Below are 18,483 nucleotides of genomic sequence, written 5' to 3' on the forward strand. Positions count from 1 at the left end.
AGCATTATTCATCCTTTCCAACACACTGGCTAATGAACATCTCTGACTCAAAACCGCACATTTAATAAGTGGAAAACCTGTGAGCATTTGGACACACACGGGTGTTACACTAAGAAGTTAACTCCAGATGCACCACCAAAATCTGCTCCACCACCTCCTTGTCTGTTTGACAAATCCCACTTGCTCGTAAATCGGAGTCTTGCAGCCAATTTGTTATTTCAACGCCCCGTAAACACCTCATAAAAGCCCCTCTAAAGAATTCAGCAATAGTGAAATGGAAGTACTGTTAAATAAACTAAAACTAAATAAATATGGTAGGACAAATAGTTTTCCCTAATTTAATTATATTTTATTCAGGAGGTTTTTATATTCCTCAAATGTAAAACTTCCCTTGTATCAGACGGACAATTTGTATACTTTGGAAACAAGATGTTTTTTCCTTATCTTGGTATCTCCTAAAACGTTCCCTTATCCAGAATTCCCAGAAATCAATGGGATCATTCCATTCGTATATAAATCTCGTTCAGGTTCTTATATCTCTCCACGCTGCTGCTCTTGATTGTAAATCCAATTGCGAGAACGAAACAAAGCCAGTTGTTGTTTACTCCTATCGTAAAGCATTAGCTCAGATATTAAACAGGCCTGGCGCATGGCTCTGATGTTCAGCCTGAAGACCTATGAGCCAGAGGTAAACAGAGGGGGGCATTAACTCTGGGCTAACCCCTTCTTTCTAATTATGTTCAGACCAATATTCTTGGCAATGCCTGCGCTCCAAAAGCTTTCCGTTTGGATTCTTCCCGGTCTCTCGCCGCTCTGCGTTCCTCGTCCAAATCAGACAAAAATGCCCTGGCATTTCTCCTAACACGAATCGGGACGCCTCGTTCTGCCAGGCTTCGTTCTGCCCTTGCCAATCTCTCTGACGTGATGAAAACTGGCGTGTCAAATGCATCACGACGAGGGAAAATGTGGCGCTCGTATGCGATAGACAAACTTCAATTTTCACGGTGTGATGAAAGCGCTCTGGGTCTCTTAAAAAACCGATGATATAATTCACTGTAATGATGATGACAGAGCGCTCTGCTGCAGACCTAATATGTGTTGTTGAACTGTGTGCAGCACATGCATTGCTCTGCAAATGTCATCCAAGTTGTTGCTGTGCTGGGTACAGTATTGGACAAATACCACATGAAAAAAGCCATGGATTTGCATTTTAAACGTATGCCCTTTGCGTCTCATTACCGGTCAGCGTCCTTCCTGCCCGTTAGCTGTGTGCTATGCAGATAAATGCCCCCTGGCACAGAAATGCAAAGACCAAAAGTCGCAGTGGCTCCAGTTCCACATTTATTAAATAATCCTCAGGCTGAGAAAGACATTTAGTAGTGCGAGATAATAAATCCACACTGCAGCAGAGCAACGTTCCCCAGACTTCAGGCGGATACATCACATGCATGTATTCACTTTAGTGATAGGGAAGCTTTTTAACGTGGAGAAAAACAGGGCAGACGTAGCTGCTAACGCTAGCTTTTATTGCCTGATGTTTACTGCTTCTTAAGAGTAACAGTCGCCTGCTTACATAAGTATTTTGATTGTTTTAAAATCTGCGTACAATGTTACGGTACGTCCACACAGCAGCTTTAAAAAAATCTTCCAACGCTTCTCTGCTATGCAAATCTGACAGTGCAAACCTCGTGCAAGCTGGGAGAGACATACCGCAGTTCATTTCCTCATATTCCAAACGAGAAATTACGGTAGCAAATCACCCGGTTCTTTACGACCAGAACTATTTACCGGGATACAAACCGGAGGAACCAGGCATGGAGGGAGGTGGCAGAGACAGTGGGTGAAACTGGTAGGTTTTCGCCTGTTTGGGGAGTTTATATATATATATATTGCTCGCATAAAATCCCCGGGGTTTTTTGCTTTGTATGTCGGGGGCGGGAGCTTCATGTGATTGGTTGTTGGTCGGGTTGCTCGCGAAAAATCCCCAAGCTCTCAGACACTGGGCGTGTCTGGGCGTGTCTGAGAGCTCCAAGATTTTCAAGATTTTCAAGATTTTCAAGATTTTCAAGATTTTTTTCAAAGCTGCTGTGTGGACGTACCGTGAGAATCAGGCAGCATTGCGGTGGCATTTCTTTCTGTTGATTTGCTGAACCTAAAGATCATATTCTTGACAGCCAAATAGATTGTCTTCCTGATTTTCACACCACATTTACGTCAGATCTTTTGATTCTGTAATGGAATATATTAGGGCTGTGCGATTACGGCAAAAATCATAATCACGATTATTTTGGTCAATAATTGATATCACAATTATTAAATACGATTATTCATTAACTTTGAAAACATCCATTTATTGAACTTTAAAACAAATACAAATAATAATTTCAACAGTATGTTTTTAACTGCTGATTACCCTGAACGTATAATTCAACTGAAAAACCAATACAAAAATAAATTATCCATTTATATTTACATTTAAATAAATATCAAAATAATAAATACCAATAAACAAGATCAACAAATATTTTGGAGCGCACTTCAACAAGCTACTAAACATATATAAATATGATAAATACAAATAAATTAGATCAAAAATGTTCACAAACTAGCAAAGCAAAATATATATATATTTTTTATTATGTTCTTTTCGTAATTGTGGCAGGCCAAAATCGTAATTGCGATTATAATACAATTAATTGCACAGCCCTCGAATATATCCTAAATAACTCGACAGGTTTGATTTATTCTATTCTTACTGTATTACAGATTTGAAGAAGACCCTTGCAGTGCTGCTGGATAACATCATGCTGAGGCTCGGTAAGCTGGAGTCCAAGGTGGAAAACATCTACAACAGCACGGGGAGCAACCTGACCATCGGCACCGGCACCATCGTACCCAGCGCCACTAACTCAGAAAAAGTTAACGTGGCAGGTATGTGTTTCATTTTTTGCTTTTGAAAACAAGAAAGTAAGAGTGACTTGGCTTCATAAAGTAATTTTTTCGCAAGGACTGTGACTCATGTACGGGCAAGCTTCATCCAGTTTCCACTTCCAGAGAAATCCTGTTATGTATCAAAGTGTGCAATAAACACAAGGGGTTGAGTCCATTTAAAGACATGAGGATAAGCTGGTTAAGGCTGGTTTCTATCACTCGTGTTTTCCCAAAAGGAACGACATTCCCGAGGCGTACAACCAGCTGAACCCTGGCAGTATCGCACCGTGCACACCTGGCACTTTAGAGGACTAGACCGCATCCTTGGACATAATTCAAATAAGGCCTCGGTTCACGCTGCATGACCCTTTTATTCGTCTTTATTGATTTAACTGCCAGCTTTCACATGATGCATTCAGCCCAGAAGAGGCAGCGAGGTGTTGGTCTTTCTGACATCCTTGGACTTGTTTTCCGCTGCGTTAAACAGCAGGAATGTGATGGCATTACACGCAAAATTAGATCAGTCTGATCGAGTTGAACAAAGTGACATTTTGAATGGATCTAATATTAATGGCAGCTGCTCGCTCTGCAATCTTTTATTTAATGTCGAAGCTGCCTTTGAAGATTTTTCTCTTTTAACCTTGAGTTGAATGATAATCAAAGATATGAGCGTCTTTTGAAAGTAATCAGAATCAAGACAATTGACGTCATTCAGCCGTCGGACACTGGTTATGACTTAGAATGTGACTTCTTTATCTCTGTGTTTTAACACTTTTCCTTTCAAGAGCCAACCGCTAACTAAAACCACCATGCCACTTCCTTTCACAGTACGTGCAACATCGTGTGTCGTGTCTACCTAGTTTCGTGTGTGGGATTAAACCATTCACTTAGCCTGGTTTCACATCCTCAAAATGATTTTCTCTTATCTTAACATACATGTTGCATTTACATCTGTACTAATTAAATAACTACAGGGAACATAGACGGTCACATAATAATGTAAAAATACTGTACAGTGACAAGCAGTATTTAGTAGTGGCAGATGCGTAATTGCACGTTATTATCGAACATTATTGATAATAATAATAATAATATTGCACATGTTATATAGCAGAGTGTTTTGTAATGTTACACATAAACATGAAACAGACATATACACACATATAATACATTACATTACATGACATACTCAATACTGTGGGCAATCCCCACAGGAGCAATTTGGGTTGAAGTGTCTCAGGGACACGACGACATGCTGACTGCAGTGGGGTTTGAACCTGTGCTCCCTGATCCGAACACCAACGCACTATCCACTGCACCACACGCCTCCCTAATACACTGCACTCTCTGATTTGTCCCATTGTCCAAACTGGAGATTAGACTCTAGTCTCACATTGTTTTCAGTAGTGTTAATTGTGTCAGCTATTTTTGTATTTAGTCCTGTGTTCAATGTCCTTGTTAGTTTTAGTCATATTGTGTCACCTTCATCCTGCTTTTATTTAGTTAAGTTTTAGTCGACTAAAAGTCTGAGCATTTTAGTCAAAGAAAACTAACTATTTTAGTCAATGAAAGAAATCTGTTGACATTTGAGTCTTTTTTAGTCATCAGATTATGTTGAACATTTCAGTCAAACTAGTCAAGCCAAAACCAATCATTTGTCATTTTAGTCAAATTTATTTCACAATAAGATTATATTTGATCCGTATTTGATGAAAAACCCAGATGAGACTCTAACATCACATTGTTGCCGGGACACTTGATGTTTGGTTGTGAAGAGATGGTACCTGGAGCTGTGTGTGACCACATGTCAACACACCTGCAGTGTCCTCTTAAAACTCCCAGTGTTGCTCCTGAGAGACAACATTTGAATGCAGGTCGAGCTGAAAAAAGCAAACATGTCTCTTGGCATCGAGCTTAATAATAATATTGTAAATCAATGTTATACAAGTACACACACATGAAACAAACACAAGAGGCGACACTGCCTCTTTGTTGCTTCTCTGATTTGTCCCAATCTGCCCATTGTCAACACTTGAGATGAGACTCTAACATCACATTGTTGCCGTGACACTTGATCTTTGGTTGTGAAGAGATAGTACCTGGACCTGTGTGTGACCACATGTCAACACACCGGCAGTGTCCTCTTAAAACTCCCAGTGTTGCTCCTGAGAGACAACATTTGAATGCAGGTCGAGTTGGCATCGAAGCTAAAGGGCCCGACACTCCCGAGTCTCCTGTCTTGGAGTGGGTGGCACGCAGAGCTGCTGCCAAATCCTCCCCGACTGCAAGGCAATTACACAGATAAAGATCTGGACAGTGAGGGGAACACGCCTGGCTTTCAGAGAGGCCTCTATCAAGATGGAGCCGCAGCGCTGGGAATCACGGGGGCATTACAAAACTCACATTTCGGATCATATCACGGCTTTGAGTCTTGGATTAGTACATTTTTCTAATCAAAGAAAAACTGGTATACATGACAGTCGATGTCAAAGCATTTCCTTCTAACAGTTGTAGTAACTCAATTGTTCCAATAATGCGGTAAAACATGCCTTCAGTTAGGGATGCCAGCGATTATTCGAATATTCGTTACAGTCTCCATAATCGAAAATTATTTTTAAAATTCGATTTTATTTATATATATTTTTATTATTATTTATGTTTTTTTTTTTTTCTCTGGCTTAGTTTCAACCAAAATATAGACTAATGCTAATAATAGTATTAATAATTGTAAATGGCCATTGGTCACACCACCAGTTTGTTTTACTGTAAACTTGGAGGAAGCCAGCAGCCCTTCCCTGCGTTGCTACACACCGCCCCCCCCCCTCTCCATCACACGTGCGATTGATTTATTGGAGTGAGAACGAAACTAAAGATGAACAAAGGAAAGAAGAGTTCCTCGAAGTACTTCAAACTGACGAGTGCAAATGAGATGAAATGCAAGAGTTTTTTTTTTTCTCCCTACCTTCAATATCCTAGCATTATGGCACAGAGATTATAGTCTGGTTCTTCATACACGGCTTTGAGTCTTGGATTAGTACATTTCTATAATCGTAATCAAAGAAAAACTTGTATACATGGCGGTCGATGTCAAAGCATTTCCTTCTAACAACAATTTTTCCAATAATGCGGTAAAAACACGCATTCAATATCCTCAGATTGTGGCCCCTGGTTCTTCATATTCACAACAACACTTCATACATGCCTGCTGTTGACATGTGATCATTGTAGGCTACTGTAAACCCAACGTCCTACTTCCTGCTGCAGCTGTGATCTAACAGCTGGTTGCACATTGTGAGAACACAGTATCCTCCTTGTCTAAGTCATCCCACAAAAATGTGGCCTTCTCGCATTTCTTTGAAGTGAAACTGCATTATGTTGGCTGTGAAATGACGCTTGTCTTTACTGCAATGCAATACAGGCATGACCACATTTTAAACATATTATACAAGAGATACTGTATATGCCACTATGCACTCTGAGTTCTCTGGAGTAGTTTCGGCCTGGTTTGCTGATGCTTTCACCACAGAAGCTCCTTATAGGATCACAAACAAGTCGATCTGGCCTCAGTTGCCGCTCAGCAGGAGGCAGACGGGACTCCAAAAGCGTTGTGTTGCGTCTCCCCAGCAGTGTTTCATGTGGGGGCTGGAAATGTAATCTCCTCCTACACACACACAAACACCCAGGCGTGGAGAAAGATGTAATGAATGGTCAGGTGGTGATTTACAGCCGACTAACCCACCCATTTTGTTCCCTCTGCCATATATTCCTGCGACTGTTTAAAGTTCCCGACGTCCCTTAGGTGACATTTGGGTGATTTGTAGCTTCTGCCTGTCTTTCGTGACACGATTCCCTTTTTTCTCTCTACGGAGAGAGACCGGTGCTTTCACAGCTCCGGGCATTCTCGCTGTCTCTTTTCAGATATCGATCCGCGTGCGTCTCTGTTTCACTAACACGGTGAAAGATGAGATCCAAGGTCTCAGTGTCAACAGAGGATAGAGACGAGGACAGGGTTTCTGCAGGGGATTACACCTGTCCTGGTAACCTGAGGGTTTCAATGTTTTGTTTTCAAGATTCAAGGCTTGTATTGTCATTGGTACATAGCTACAGTGTAGTTATGTCGATGGAAATCTTAGGTGCCAGGCTCCTCCAACAGTGCAACACAATGAAACAGATCAAATAGTCCAAGTAAATAACATCAAATAGAATAGAAGTACCGTAATTTTCGGACTATAAGCCGCGCCTTTTTCCCAATTTTTCGACGCTGCGGCTTATATAACGGTGCGGCTAATATATGGATTTTTACAGCTAACGGCCACCACCTTTAACTCTATGGGCTCTATGGCCGGTCCGCGGACCCCCACCTTTAAGCGGCGGGTTCCAGCAGGAAAAGCTGGAGGCCGGAAAAGAGTGAGACAGGTAGCGCGCAAAAGTAAAAGTGGAACCGAGAGTGGTATGCCGCTGCTGCGGCTTATATTCAGGTGCGCCTTATAGTCCGAAAATTACTGTAGTGCCATAAGAGTCTATATACAAGTGATACATCATTTGTAAGTTCCAAACAGGTGAATGTTATGGTTGTTGATAGAGATGTCCTGATCCGATCACGTGATCGGGGATCGGAGCCGATCACGTGATTTGCAAAAGATCAGAATCGGGAGAAAAAAATCGGGGATCAGGATTTTTTTTTTTTTTTTTAAATACTTTTTTAAAATGTTGTATTCAATGTTACAAAACAAAAATGACCATGTTCAAGTCTTAAAGTCATCCTGAGGCCTTAGTTTTGGTTTCAAATGACACAACATCATGTATGTGTTGCTTCTTTGGGGCTTGTTTTCATAGACCTGGTTATTTCTCTCAAATCTGGCAACAGAGTGGGCGCAGTGTCTAATTGTAGCAGTAAGCTAACGAGTACTGATGAGCTTTATTTAGTTTTGATCCAATGCTGCACAACTGAACTGATCCAATGCTGCTGTGAAAGAAAGAAGCTATATCCATGTTGGATAGAATATCCAATTTAAATAAAAAAATAACCTTATGGGACAACTTGAATGCTTTTTTTTCTCTTAATGCATTGCATAAAGATCGGATCGTGAAAAATCGGTATCGGCAAATTGTCAAAATCAAATGATCGGAATCGGATCGGGAGCAAAAAAAGGTGATCAGGACATCCCTAGCTGTTGATCATCCATGCACTTTTAACATTCAGATGATGTCCTTGATTTTAGCCAACTTGGGTCGATTTCGTTGTTAAACTCACAGATTATTTTCCAGCGAAACCTGAAAAATGTAATTTAAGCAATTACCATTTTAAAGCATCTCTTAGAGTGAGAGCAGAATTGATGGTCTCTTATTTTATCCGAGGTTTACTTCTTTTCTGAGCATAGATCGATACACACAATCCCACTCGGAGGGAATAAGTTGAGCCGTCCACTCTCTCACACTCCCACACACTCTCTCACACTCCCACACACTCTCTCACACTCCCACACACACTCTCACACACTCAAACACTACATTAATCCTGACACCCTGCCGTCTTAATTGAAAGCTTTGAGATATTTTATTTCCACCTTGGTGTTTCTCTACTGCCAGCAACTAACAACTTTCAATAAAAAAAGTTAAATAGGGAAATTAGAGATTGTTTTCAAATGTTCTCCCTGATTATTAGATTTAGAGGTTTGATTTTCATTAGAGGTCACCTGACAGTGTAAACAGAGAGGCTGTTATTTATTAGACAACATTTCCTGTACGTTCATTATGTCTGTGAACATAAATAACAATAAAAACAGTCTGAATAAAGAGGTTATCATGGATTTGATTGGCTACTGCAGACCATAAAAAGCTGTTTTCATGCCATCAGATCTCAGGGTCTTGTGGTACCTCACAGACCTGCTGATGCCTCTTGAAGTGGAGATGTGTCTCAGCTCTGCTTGGTTTGATATGGCAGACAGAATCAATGCTAAATGTGCCAGCAGCTTAAACCCCAGTGTGTAAATGTGCTTGTTCCTCGTGTTGGGCTACTGCAGGTCTCTTGAGATCTTTCATATGGAGTGCGTAATATCTTCTTATAGCCGAGTTGTAAACAGACTGCGAGGCGGCTTTCCTTTCATTAGGTTTCCTGCCTGTTTGTGACTCCTTACACAACTTCTGCAAGTAACATGTAGTAGTGATTCCCTCAAACCTCCTCAAATGTTGGCACGAGAGTCTTAATATAAACAAAATGTAACTGTAAGGCTATGTAAGGTGCTGTTGTTTCTCATGGAGACAGTAAGGTAAAGTCACTATAGGTCATACCAGAGATGCCATTGTGAACACAGCAGCTGTCTTCAGACTGTCCGGTTTGCTCAGTTTCTATATCAAATTAAACTGACTTAGTTTTGGACGGACGAAACAACACATCTGCTTAAACCTGGAAGGACATTTTGAACAATTTTAAGACATTGAAATGATGAGCAAATGATCAATAAATCAAGAAAACCAATCTGATAATGAAAGAAATAGTTAGTTGCAGCCCTAGAAGCAACATTACTCACCCATCTATGGGGACTTTCAAGTATTAAATCATTATTGTTATTCTCTGTTCAAAGGCTAGTCTAATAGAAGAGTACTCTCCAAATTAAAAGTGCCTCCCACGTGGCATTTATCAATTTTGGAAAGTAATTTATTTCCCAAGAGGACATGACTCAATAAGGCTGATTGGTCCGGAGGTGGAAGTCGATAACACTGGCTCTCTGATTCATGTACCTTCTGTCTTTCAAGGCCTTTCTAAAGGTGTCTGCTTCATCTATCATCACACAGACTACATTATCACTGTTTTCCACTGAAACAATGGGTGAGTGGCGGCTGCAGCATAACAAGACTTTAATGAAAGCTTTTTGCTAATCATCTCTAATCAATTTGTGTGTTGAAGCCACTCCAGGAAAACACACGTATATCTATCCAGCCGCACACACACACACACACACACACACACTCACACTCACACTCACACTCACACACACTCACACATTGCTCTCCTTTCCCCACATGCAGGCTTGTGCCACTTGAGGTTGATTGAGGAGGAAGGCGCGGGATGTGAGGAACATCTGGGGCTCACGCACCATTGGCTGGGACACGTGCACCCCACTTTCCCCCAGTTTTTTGTTTCTTCTTAAGCTCCAATATGTGGCTGTTTTGCAGAGCCTCCACTAATCAGGGGAGAGGACATTTCAAGGGGGTGTTTCGGGCATGGAAAGTAGGGGTTTTTTGCACTGGAGCGATGGTGGGGTGCCAAAGATTGAAATGCCAAAGCAAAGGAAATAAGAAAACCTGCTATTCTTGCTCCTTTTATTATTTTGTTCTGCCCCTCTCCCTTTCTTCTGCTCGTCTCTCTGAGCTGCTCTCCATCTCCCTCGGCATCCTCTCTCCTGCTTTGTCTCCTCTTCCTGCGTGCCAGCATTGTTGTTGTGCTGGTGAAAGCCACAGCCCTGCAGGAATATAATCTGGGCTGCCTCCTTCTTCCAAATATCAACCTTTTCCCCAGGCATTTTCCCCCTTTTTTTTGAATCCACATGCACACTCTTACACACGTACACATAGTATACACACACATCCTGTAGATTCAGCTAAATTGTCTCAAGCCTAGAGACAAGCATTCAAATCCTGCATGCAGTCTTGCGCTGAGTGTCATGCACAGATGCACGCTGTACTCAAAACTGATAGCGAGATAATTATTTAGCTTTTGCATTATGCAGTTCTGTGGCAAGCTGACTCTGGTGACATGTGATTCAAACTAAAGCATGTACTCGCTGTTTGCAGGAAATGCACACGCCTGGCAGGGGACGCAGACATGTTCTTTTAGAAGAAGTGGAATGTTGCTTTGTGGCGCGACGGTGTGGACAATTCTCACCTAAAGCCCCTCTCGGCACAGCAACATAGACCAGCGTGCCCCCCAGCCCAAACCCCACACGTTTCCACCGTTTATCCAAATGGACAGTGGAACGTTAAGTCATAGCCGTGCAAAGATCGGACCTCATCGACTTGTGTTTCGGGCTGTCCTCGTGCCGCTCTCGGTGCAAAATCTGAATCGTCCTCTTTGGATATTTTTGGAGGGGCCGATCAGATTGCCCGAGCACAAAAGAGGGATTGATTACAGCCAGACGCTCTGCTCCTCTCGCAGACGAGGGACAGAGAGAAAGAGGAAGCTCAAAGTGGGACGGACAGTGGGGGTACATGGGGAATCTGGAGTTGTTGTTTTGCCTCAAGGACTTTAGTGTTGAACAAGATGTGTTTTGACCAGCTCCAAACACATGCCTTTCACTCTGGGAAGCCCCTCTGACTGGTGTGTGTTTCCCTGTCTGTGCCTCGGTAGTAAGAGAGAAGCTGTGAGCAAAATGGCGAAGCGTATTGTTCGTCGATTTCAAGATGAATGTGTACTTTTCACCTCATTCCATCAGGAGATATTCTCGTGTACTTCCCCCTCCACTCACTTTAGATTAAGTGAGAAGGAAGTAATTTGCATTTTCAAATCTGCAGCAACACAAAGGGACAATAACAGCTTTATTTGGGATTAACTCAGGTATTCATGTGGATTATATAACTACTGAATTTCCCTGAGTCGTCAGGGTTTCCTTCAGTATCAAAGTAATCCACGAACAGTTGTCTTTACAATGCAAACAGGAAGAGCTGATACTTAAGTCTGCATACTAATTAACGTTGGCAAAATACAAACAAATAGTAAGTAGTAGCCTTTAGTTATATTACATTTTAGTAATTGTGAGTGCTTTGTTAGCAGCAACACACTTACATTTACCAGGTTTTATTTATCATAAGCCGCGTTCACACCGGAGTACTTTTCCCACTTTAGTTCCGATATAGTTCCGAAATGTCGCGTTCACACCAAAAAGAGCCGGAACTAAAATGAGTTCGTGAGAACCTTTTTACCCCCTTTTCCGTCCCTGCTAGAGAGCAGGGACTCTCATGCGGCTCTCTTGTGAGGAAAGAGCTATATTTCTGATTGGCTGGGCGGATTGCAAACCATGCCCCGTAAAACAAAAAAAAAGTGATGTGAAGCCACCATTTTATTATACTCGCTTTAGCATTATTAGCATTAGCATTAGCCCAGCGCAGAAACGCAGAGAGACTAACTTATGGCAACACAAAATAAAACATGGGAGCGGTGGAGATGAGGAGGTGTCGGCGTTCTGGCGATTTACTCGGAATGCTTCAGTAGAAGCTGCTGGTAGTCCCGGCAGCTTCTACTGAAGCCAACTCCGGGGACTTCCGGCCGGGGATTTTGGGCGACAGTATACGCCGTGAAGTTGTTTGCGGCCTACCAGTAAACCCAAAGCAGAAGAAGAAGAAGTGACGTCAGCGGCTTCATTTGCCTAATCCTCCCTCAGGGACTTATTCCGATGTGAACGCGATCTGTATTTACAGTAGTTCTGATTAACTAAGTTCTCATGAACCTTTGTGGGAGAAGTACTGCGGTGTGAAAGCGCCTATAGATGGTTCATTATGGTAAAGAAAAGCTCCAAAATGTAAGATTGAACTCGAACTAAGTAGAACTTTTTTTGCTTTTAATACAAGCTTCTCTCCACCTGCACAGCTGTTGATGCTCCGTGAGAAAACAGCGGCCGTCAGCCTGCCTAATGTGTAATTGATGAGCTGCTGCAGATATTCACACACAACCTAAACACACACACACACACACACACACACACACACACACACACACACACACACACACACACACACACACACACACACACACACACTCATACCGCCATGCTTCTTCGTGCAAAGTGCATCTAAAGTGAAATCAAAGGACACAGAGATGAGAGAAGCTGCACTTTTCACTCTTTTTTTTATGTCTTTTCTTCAAGCTTTTATCAGCAGCACAGAACCGCCTTGGAGTCACTTTAAATCTGCTGAGGTGTATTAGTACTAGAACACTTTGATAAATTGTCACAAAACTCTCCTCGCCCTTCTCCTGTACGGCAAAAGATTTAGTGCGCCTCACACCTATTTGGTATCCACTGACCAAGCTGTCATCGGAGCTGGGCCGTGGCAGATTTCCTTATTATTTTTAGGAAGGTTTTCTTGAGAAGTGAGCCTGAGAATGAAATCAATAAGAGCCAGAGAGACGGGGGTGGAGGGTAAGAAAGCGCGAGAGAGAATAACATAAACCAGATGTCCAAAATCCAATTGTAGAGTTGTCAAATTTCACATTACCTCATTGACTTGGACACACACGGGGGAAAACAGCCGCGTGTGTGTAAAATGACTTTTTGTTCTGAGATGATTCTATATTTAACAGTTATGAGATGGCTGATGCTGTGCTAGTAACTAATAGTGACGTCAGTGCCGGGAGACGCTGCCTGATCTCATCTGTTTTCTGTACAGTACATTTTGAGTCACTTTTACGTCGTTGTTTATCTGGGTGGTGTTCTTATGTCACACATGTTAACCTCTCCCATGTATTAGATTGCGATTTGTGTACTTTGTTAGAATACTATGTGTGGAAGGCTTGTCATGTGACCTCTGTAACGACACCTTTTGTGTTTCCCAGCATTTATGTTATGGCTATGTTTGCACAACAGTGGTGCGGCTTCGTGCTTGACTCATCATCACTTCATCATTCCAGTCAAAGCTCTTTGTATATCCTGTTGGCCTGAGAAATATGCAAAACCCGCCAGTTGCATGAGTTTGTATGTTTAAATAGGAATTTGATTACCTTGGTTGCCATAACCGGTTATGTAACTTTCGGTTTTTCGACAAATGAGTCTCCAGTACACGGTTAATGCTAAAATGTTAAAACGTTACAAAAGGGAGTTACATTGAATGACATTATGATGTATTCAATCTTTATTCAGTAAAAATGAAGTTAGGGTGAATGTTAGTTATAATGTTTCCATGATGTGTTCAAATGTAAAATGAATTACTTTGAGGAAAAACTTCTGGGGATTTGATTTTAAATGGATATTCGAGAGAGAATCATGACCTTCATAAGATCAGCTTTGAGCAGCTTATCATTGAAAAGCAAGCAAATAATTTAATAGTAATACAATCATTTCATTCGTATTGGATTTAGTTGTCTGGAATAATGGAATTTCACAAAATGTGGCATCGACTGCAGCATGTTAGGTACCATGAGGTCCCTTTTCTCTCTACATGAAGCTAAATCCAACCCATGAAACCCTGATAAACACTAACAGTTATTGTGATATCAAATCTCATATTGTGACGTGTTACCTGTGAACTTCTCTGATCAGTATGGGCTCTGCTAAGGATTCATGAAGTTCTGTGTGTTTCTCAGCCACGTGTTCTTTAGTTTTACTGAATATTAGTTTGTGATTAGAAACATTACTTTGTATTAATCAAATCAAATCAAGTTTTATTTATATAGCACATTTATAAACGATTTTTGGTCGAGCCAAAGTGCTGTACGTATAATAAAAATAGCCTACAGTAGAGACACTTTACAGCAAATACAACAGCACAGATTGTTCAGAATATCAGTATGAGAAAAATGACACCCTCTGTCCTTAGGCCCTCTGTCCTTAGGCCCTCTGTCCTTAGACCCTCTGTCCTTAGACCCTCACATCGTACAAGGAAAAACTTCCGGATAAAAACCCACAGTTTAAAGGGGAACATGGGAGAAAGCTCAGGGAGAGCAACAGAGGAGGGATCCCTCTCCCAGGACGGACAGACGTGCAATAGATGCCGTGTGTAAATCAAAGAGATAATTCATTTACAACATAGGTAGACCAAATGTTTGGAAATGCATGTGTCTGTAATAAGAAGATGAATCCACGAAGATGTCAACTTCCTTAAAGTGGACCTATCATGCTATATTTGAATAATATAGTGTAGGACCATACCTATATAAGGCATATTTATACTTTTTATTTTTCAAAATACCAAACAGATCATGCATTTTAGCCATTCCTCATTTCGCTCAATTGAACACTGTCTTTGCATCATGGGCTGATTCTGTGAGAACAGCACCACCTACAGGCCTGGCATATGTACTACAGCGTCTCCAGCGCTTTCCAACGGCAATGTCCGTGGCTGTCTCCTCCTGATTGGTGGAGTTGGCCCAATAGCCGTAGCGCCACTGCTGTGACGTCATAGAAGTGTTCCAATCTGGATCAGTCTGTATCAGATCCGTTGCAGCCCCTTTTTAAGAGATTTGGGTAAGGAGGGAAATAGAGAGGGTTGTGTTTTCTGACACTTGGTGAGTTCCCTGGAACACCGGGGACACATGTTCATGTAGACAAGACGTACAAAAGTGCATTTTGCATGATAAGTCCCCTTTAAGTTAAGTTATTAAAGGTGGGGTAGGTCATTTTGGAGAAACCGGCTCGAGATCGCTAGAATTTGAAAATACACAGCCGGAACAAATCTGCCACTTCCTTACAGAGCCCCTCCTCCAACATACACCAACGCGCACATGACCAATGAGGGCACGAGATAAGTTTGTGCACAGATGGAAGGCTGACAGGCAGGTAGGCCATCCAGTTACTTTAGCCGGGCCGGCTCAGATGATTGGTCGTGCTTTTTACAGCGCCACAGCTTCCACAGATGATATTTCTTTATGGATTTTTAGTCAAAGCACTTCAGATATTCTTTGCTATCGGGATGTTAAGAGCATTCCATGGAATATAACAAAAAGTGTATCTCGAGCCGGTTTCTCAAACTTACCTACCCCACCTTTAAGTGTCTCTAAAGTGGAAATCCTGGTATAAGCTGCGGCTGAATTCATCGGCACCTCTGTTGTGTTCGAGTTATTTTTAGGGCGTTCTTTGGCAGCAATGTCTTCTTGATGAAAGCGAGGAGGAGATTTGCCCGTCGGTGTTTGGCACTCTGTGGCTGAGAGACAGAATGAGTGACAGGCGCTTTTCGTTGTTTGTTTGGAGGACTGACTGGATGACTGGGCATCTGAAGGAATGAAATAAAAAGTCTGTTCTTTGTGGCACTCGAATGCTGTAGTAGACGGACACTTTAAGGCAGCTTTCAGTCCATGAAATCAAGGCAATAAAAACAAAGGATAATTCACAATTTGAATGTCAGAAACAAAGCTAGTGTTTGCTTTCGTAGATTTGACTGTGAAAGCATCGGACAAAGGCAAAGGCGTCATACATAAGATCCCAGTCCTTCTAAATGGAAAATACCTCGTCTAAAATAGCTTCTAAGCCAATATAACCAGACCGGATTATTCACATGATTAGAAAGTCGTAATATCAAAACTATTAAGCTTATAAACTTGAATTACTGATGTATTATTAAATCAACCCACTGAAACTGATGTAACGTGACCCGTTGGAGAATCGCTGCTGAAGAACAAAGCTTTAATCCTCCTGCAGCTCTGAAACAATAAGAAGCTTTTATTGTGTTCATCTTGTGACTCCGTCAGGGATCAGACCTCCCACATATTTCCTCTCTGAACCACAGAGGATTAAAATTAGGTCCTGGCGTTTTTTCTGTGGGTCTGTTTGTGACGGAACAATAACACTTGTTCCTCATTTGAAATGTGTGTTACTAGAGGACAGTTGATTATATCAGATATCAGTCTCTGCTGTCCATCGTCCATTGACAGGAAGACAAGTCTCGGCCATCTTTAAAAGTCAAGATGTTGCAGAGTGGTATTTGATTCTGCAACAACACATCTATGTTGAGGCGGACACGGGCACATGCTCTGCTTAGGGATGCATATCGTTGACTTATTTCAAGATACCGATACCACTGAACGATACCGATAACGATACCACTGAACGATACCGATACCGATACTCAACCGATACATATCGTGATACTTTGAAAATGTATCATCCCACAATTACTCCCATGAAGCGCTTTCCGATATAGTTAACATGTTAAATGAATATTAAATTCAATTGTGGGACTTCTTGGACCTTTTAGTTCTGAACAAACAATGAAAAATACATAAAAAATATGAAGAAAACCGATTATGGAATATCTTTGATAACACCCGCCATCAGGTGTGCCGCGTGAATAGCACATCTTGTCAATGCGAACAGAACGTTATAGCACCGTTATAATTAATGTTAAACCTAAGATTCGACTAGAGAACAAATACATAATAGAATAAAGGTCATGAGATCTCGGCATTGCACAAACAAACAAATTTCATCTTTAAAATCAACATTTGCCTTCACTGGTGAGAGAAAACAAATCCCATCACAGTTCATTTGTGGGACGTTTCATCCACCGATTGTTAAAAGGGCACTAAAGGTACCATTTATTGGAGCTAAACGAGCACAAATAGACACTTTTTAATTCCCGACTCTAAGTGACTTTAAGAATTGGAAGTATTTGAAAAACACTCACAATAAAAAGCCCTCATATTTGGCTAACTGCCATTTCCATTTTTTTAAGAAACAAATAAGATAAGAAACCTCAATTTCCACGCCCTTAACTAACATCTCCCCGGTGAGATTTTAACTTTTCATACTCGGTTGCATGTCATCACACCTCATTTAACTCTCATCTTTCTTGACACACACATCTGAGGAAGCGATAAAATCATTTCCACACTGATCTAACGGATAGAGAGGGAGAATATCTGTTCACCGCAGCGGCTTGTCGTTGTAAATGAACGCTGAACAAGAAGCCTCTGCTCCACCCACTCAGACAGAAGCTTGACCCTCTGATTAGCTTCATGCACAAACCTCCGTAAAACACACCTCAGAAAACACACCACCCACTTTTATCTATTCACCGCACACCCTATCCTAATGCATTATGTATACCCCGGCTGTAAAGGTCAGTGGCGATGACGTTAACGTCTCTGAATGGGGATATCAAAAAGGTGATTATATGGAAGGGAAGCCTGCGTGCGAGCCGTGAATGTTAATCCTGATATTGGCTTCCTGGGATACTGAAAGCCACGCAGGCATCCTCCGAGTACCTCCCCCTGCAGTGGCATTCATTTTGTTTATTGCAAAAAGGCAAACAGTTTGGAATAAAATCTCCTCCTTGACCCGTGTTTGCATCATCGCGGCCTCTCGGCTCTTTGTGGTTTCCTGCTGTTGTGAGTTGCCGAGCCAAAGGTGATGCAGTTTGCTGAGAGTCATGGCCGACCACAGAGTAATGGACAGTCTGCAGCCGTCACTCAGGTGGAACCACAGACTGCAGAACAACTCTTAAGAGTCTGATGTAATGTCAACACTAGAACATGCTTACCATAATCTCCTGTGTCAGCAGCATGCAACATTTGCTAATACCTGAAAACGATTTGTTTAGCAAGGCAAGTTTATTTCTATAGCACCTTTCAACACAAGGCAATTCAACGTGCTTTACAAAAATGAAAGACATTCAGACAAAGGCATTTAAAAACAGTCATTAAAAAAAAAAAAACTAAACATTAAAAGACTGTCAAAGTTTTCCCCAAAACTAAGAAAACACCCATAGTCGTACCTAGTACCCACTATAAAATAGTCCTACCTTGTATCCTACTATAAAGCTCACAATAGTAAAACTAAGAAAATGTACCCTATAGTCCAGTGGTTCAATCTGGGGGGGCGCCAAAGATCCCAGGGGGGGCGCCAGGAC

The 18,483-nt window shown here is 41.6% G+C and overlaps 1 protein-coding gene across 1 annotated transcript in view; it reads left to right on the plus strand.

Annotated features, from left to right (window-relative positions):
- Positions 1-18,483, plus strand: part of LOC307033432 (alpha-1,6-mannosylglycoprotein 6-beta-N-acetylglucosaminyltransferase A-like) — a 94,827-nt gene that overhangs the window by 20,065 nt on the left and 56,279 nt on the right. The window contains 1 exon segment of the mRNA XM_079671905.1: positions 2,767-2,931. Within this exon segment, the coding sequence (XP_079528031.1) occupies positions 2,767-2,931 (165 nt within the window).

This window comes from Notothenia rossii (genome assembly GCF_949606895.1).
Source record: "Notothenia rossii genome assembly, chromosome: 3".
Taxonomy (NCBI): domain Eukaryota; kingdom Metazoa; phylum Chordata; class Actinopteri; order Perciformes; family Nototheniidae; genus Notothenia; species Notothenia rossii.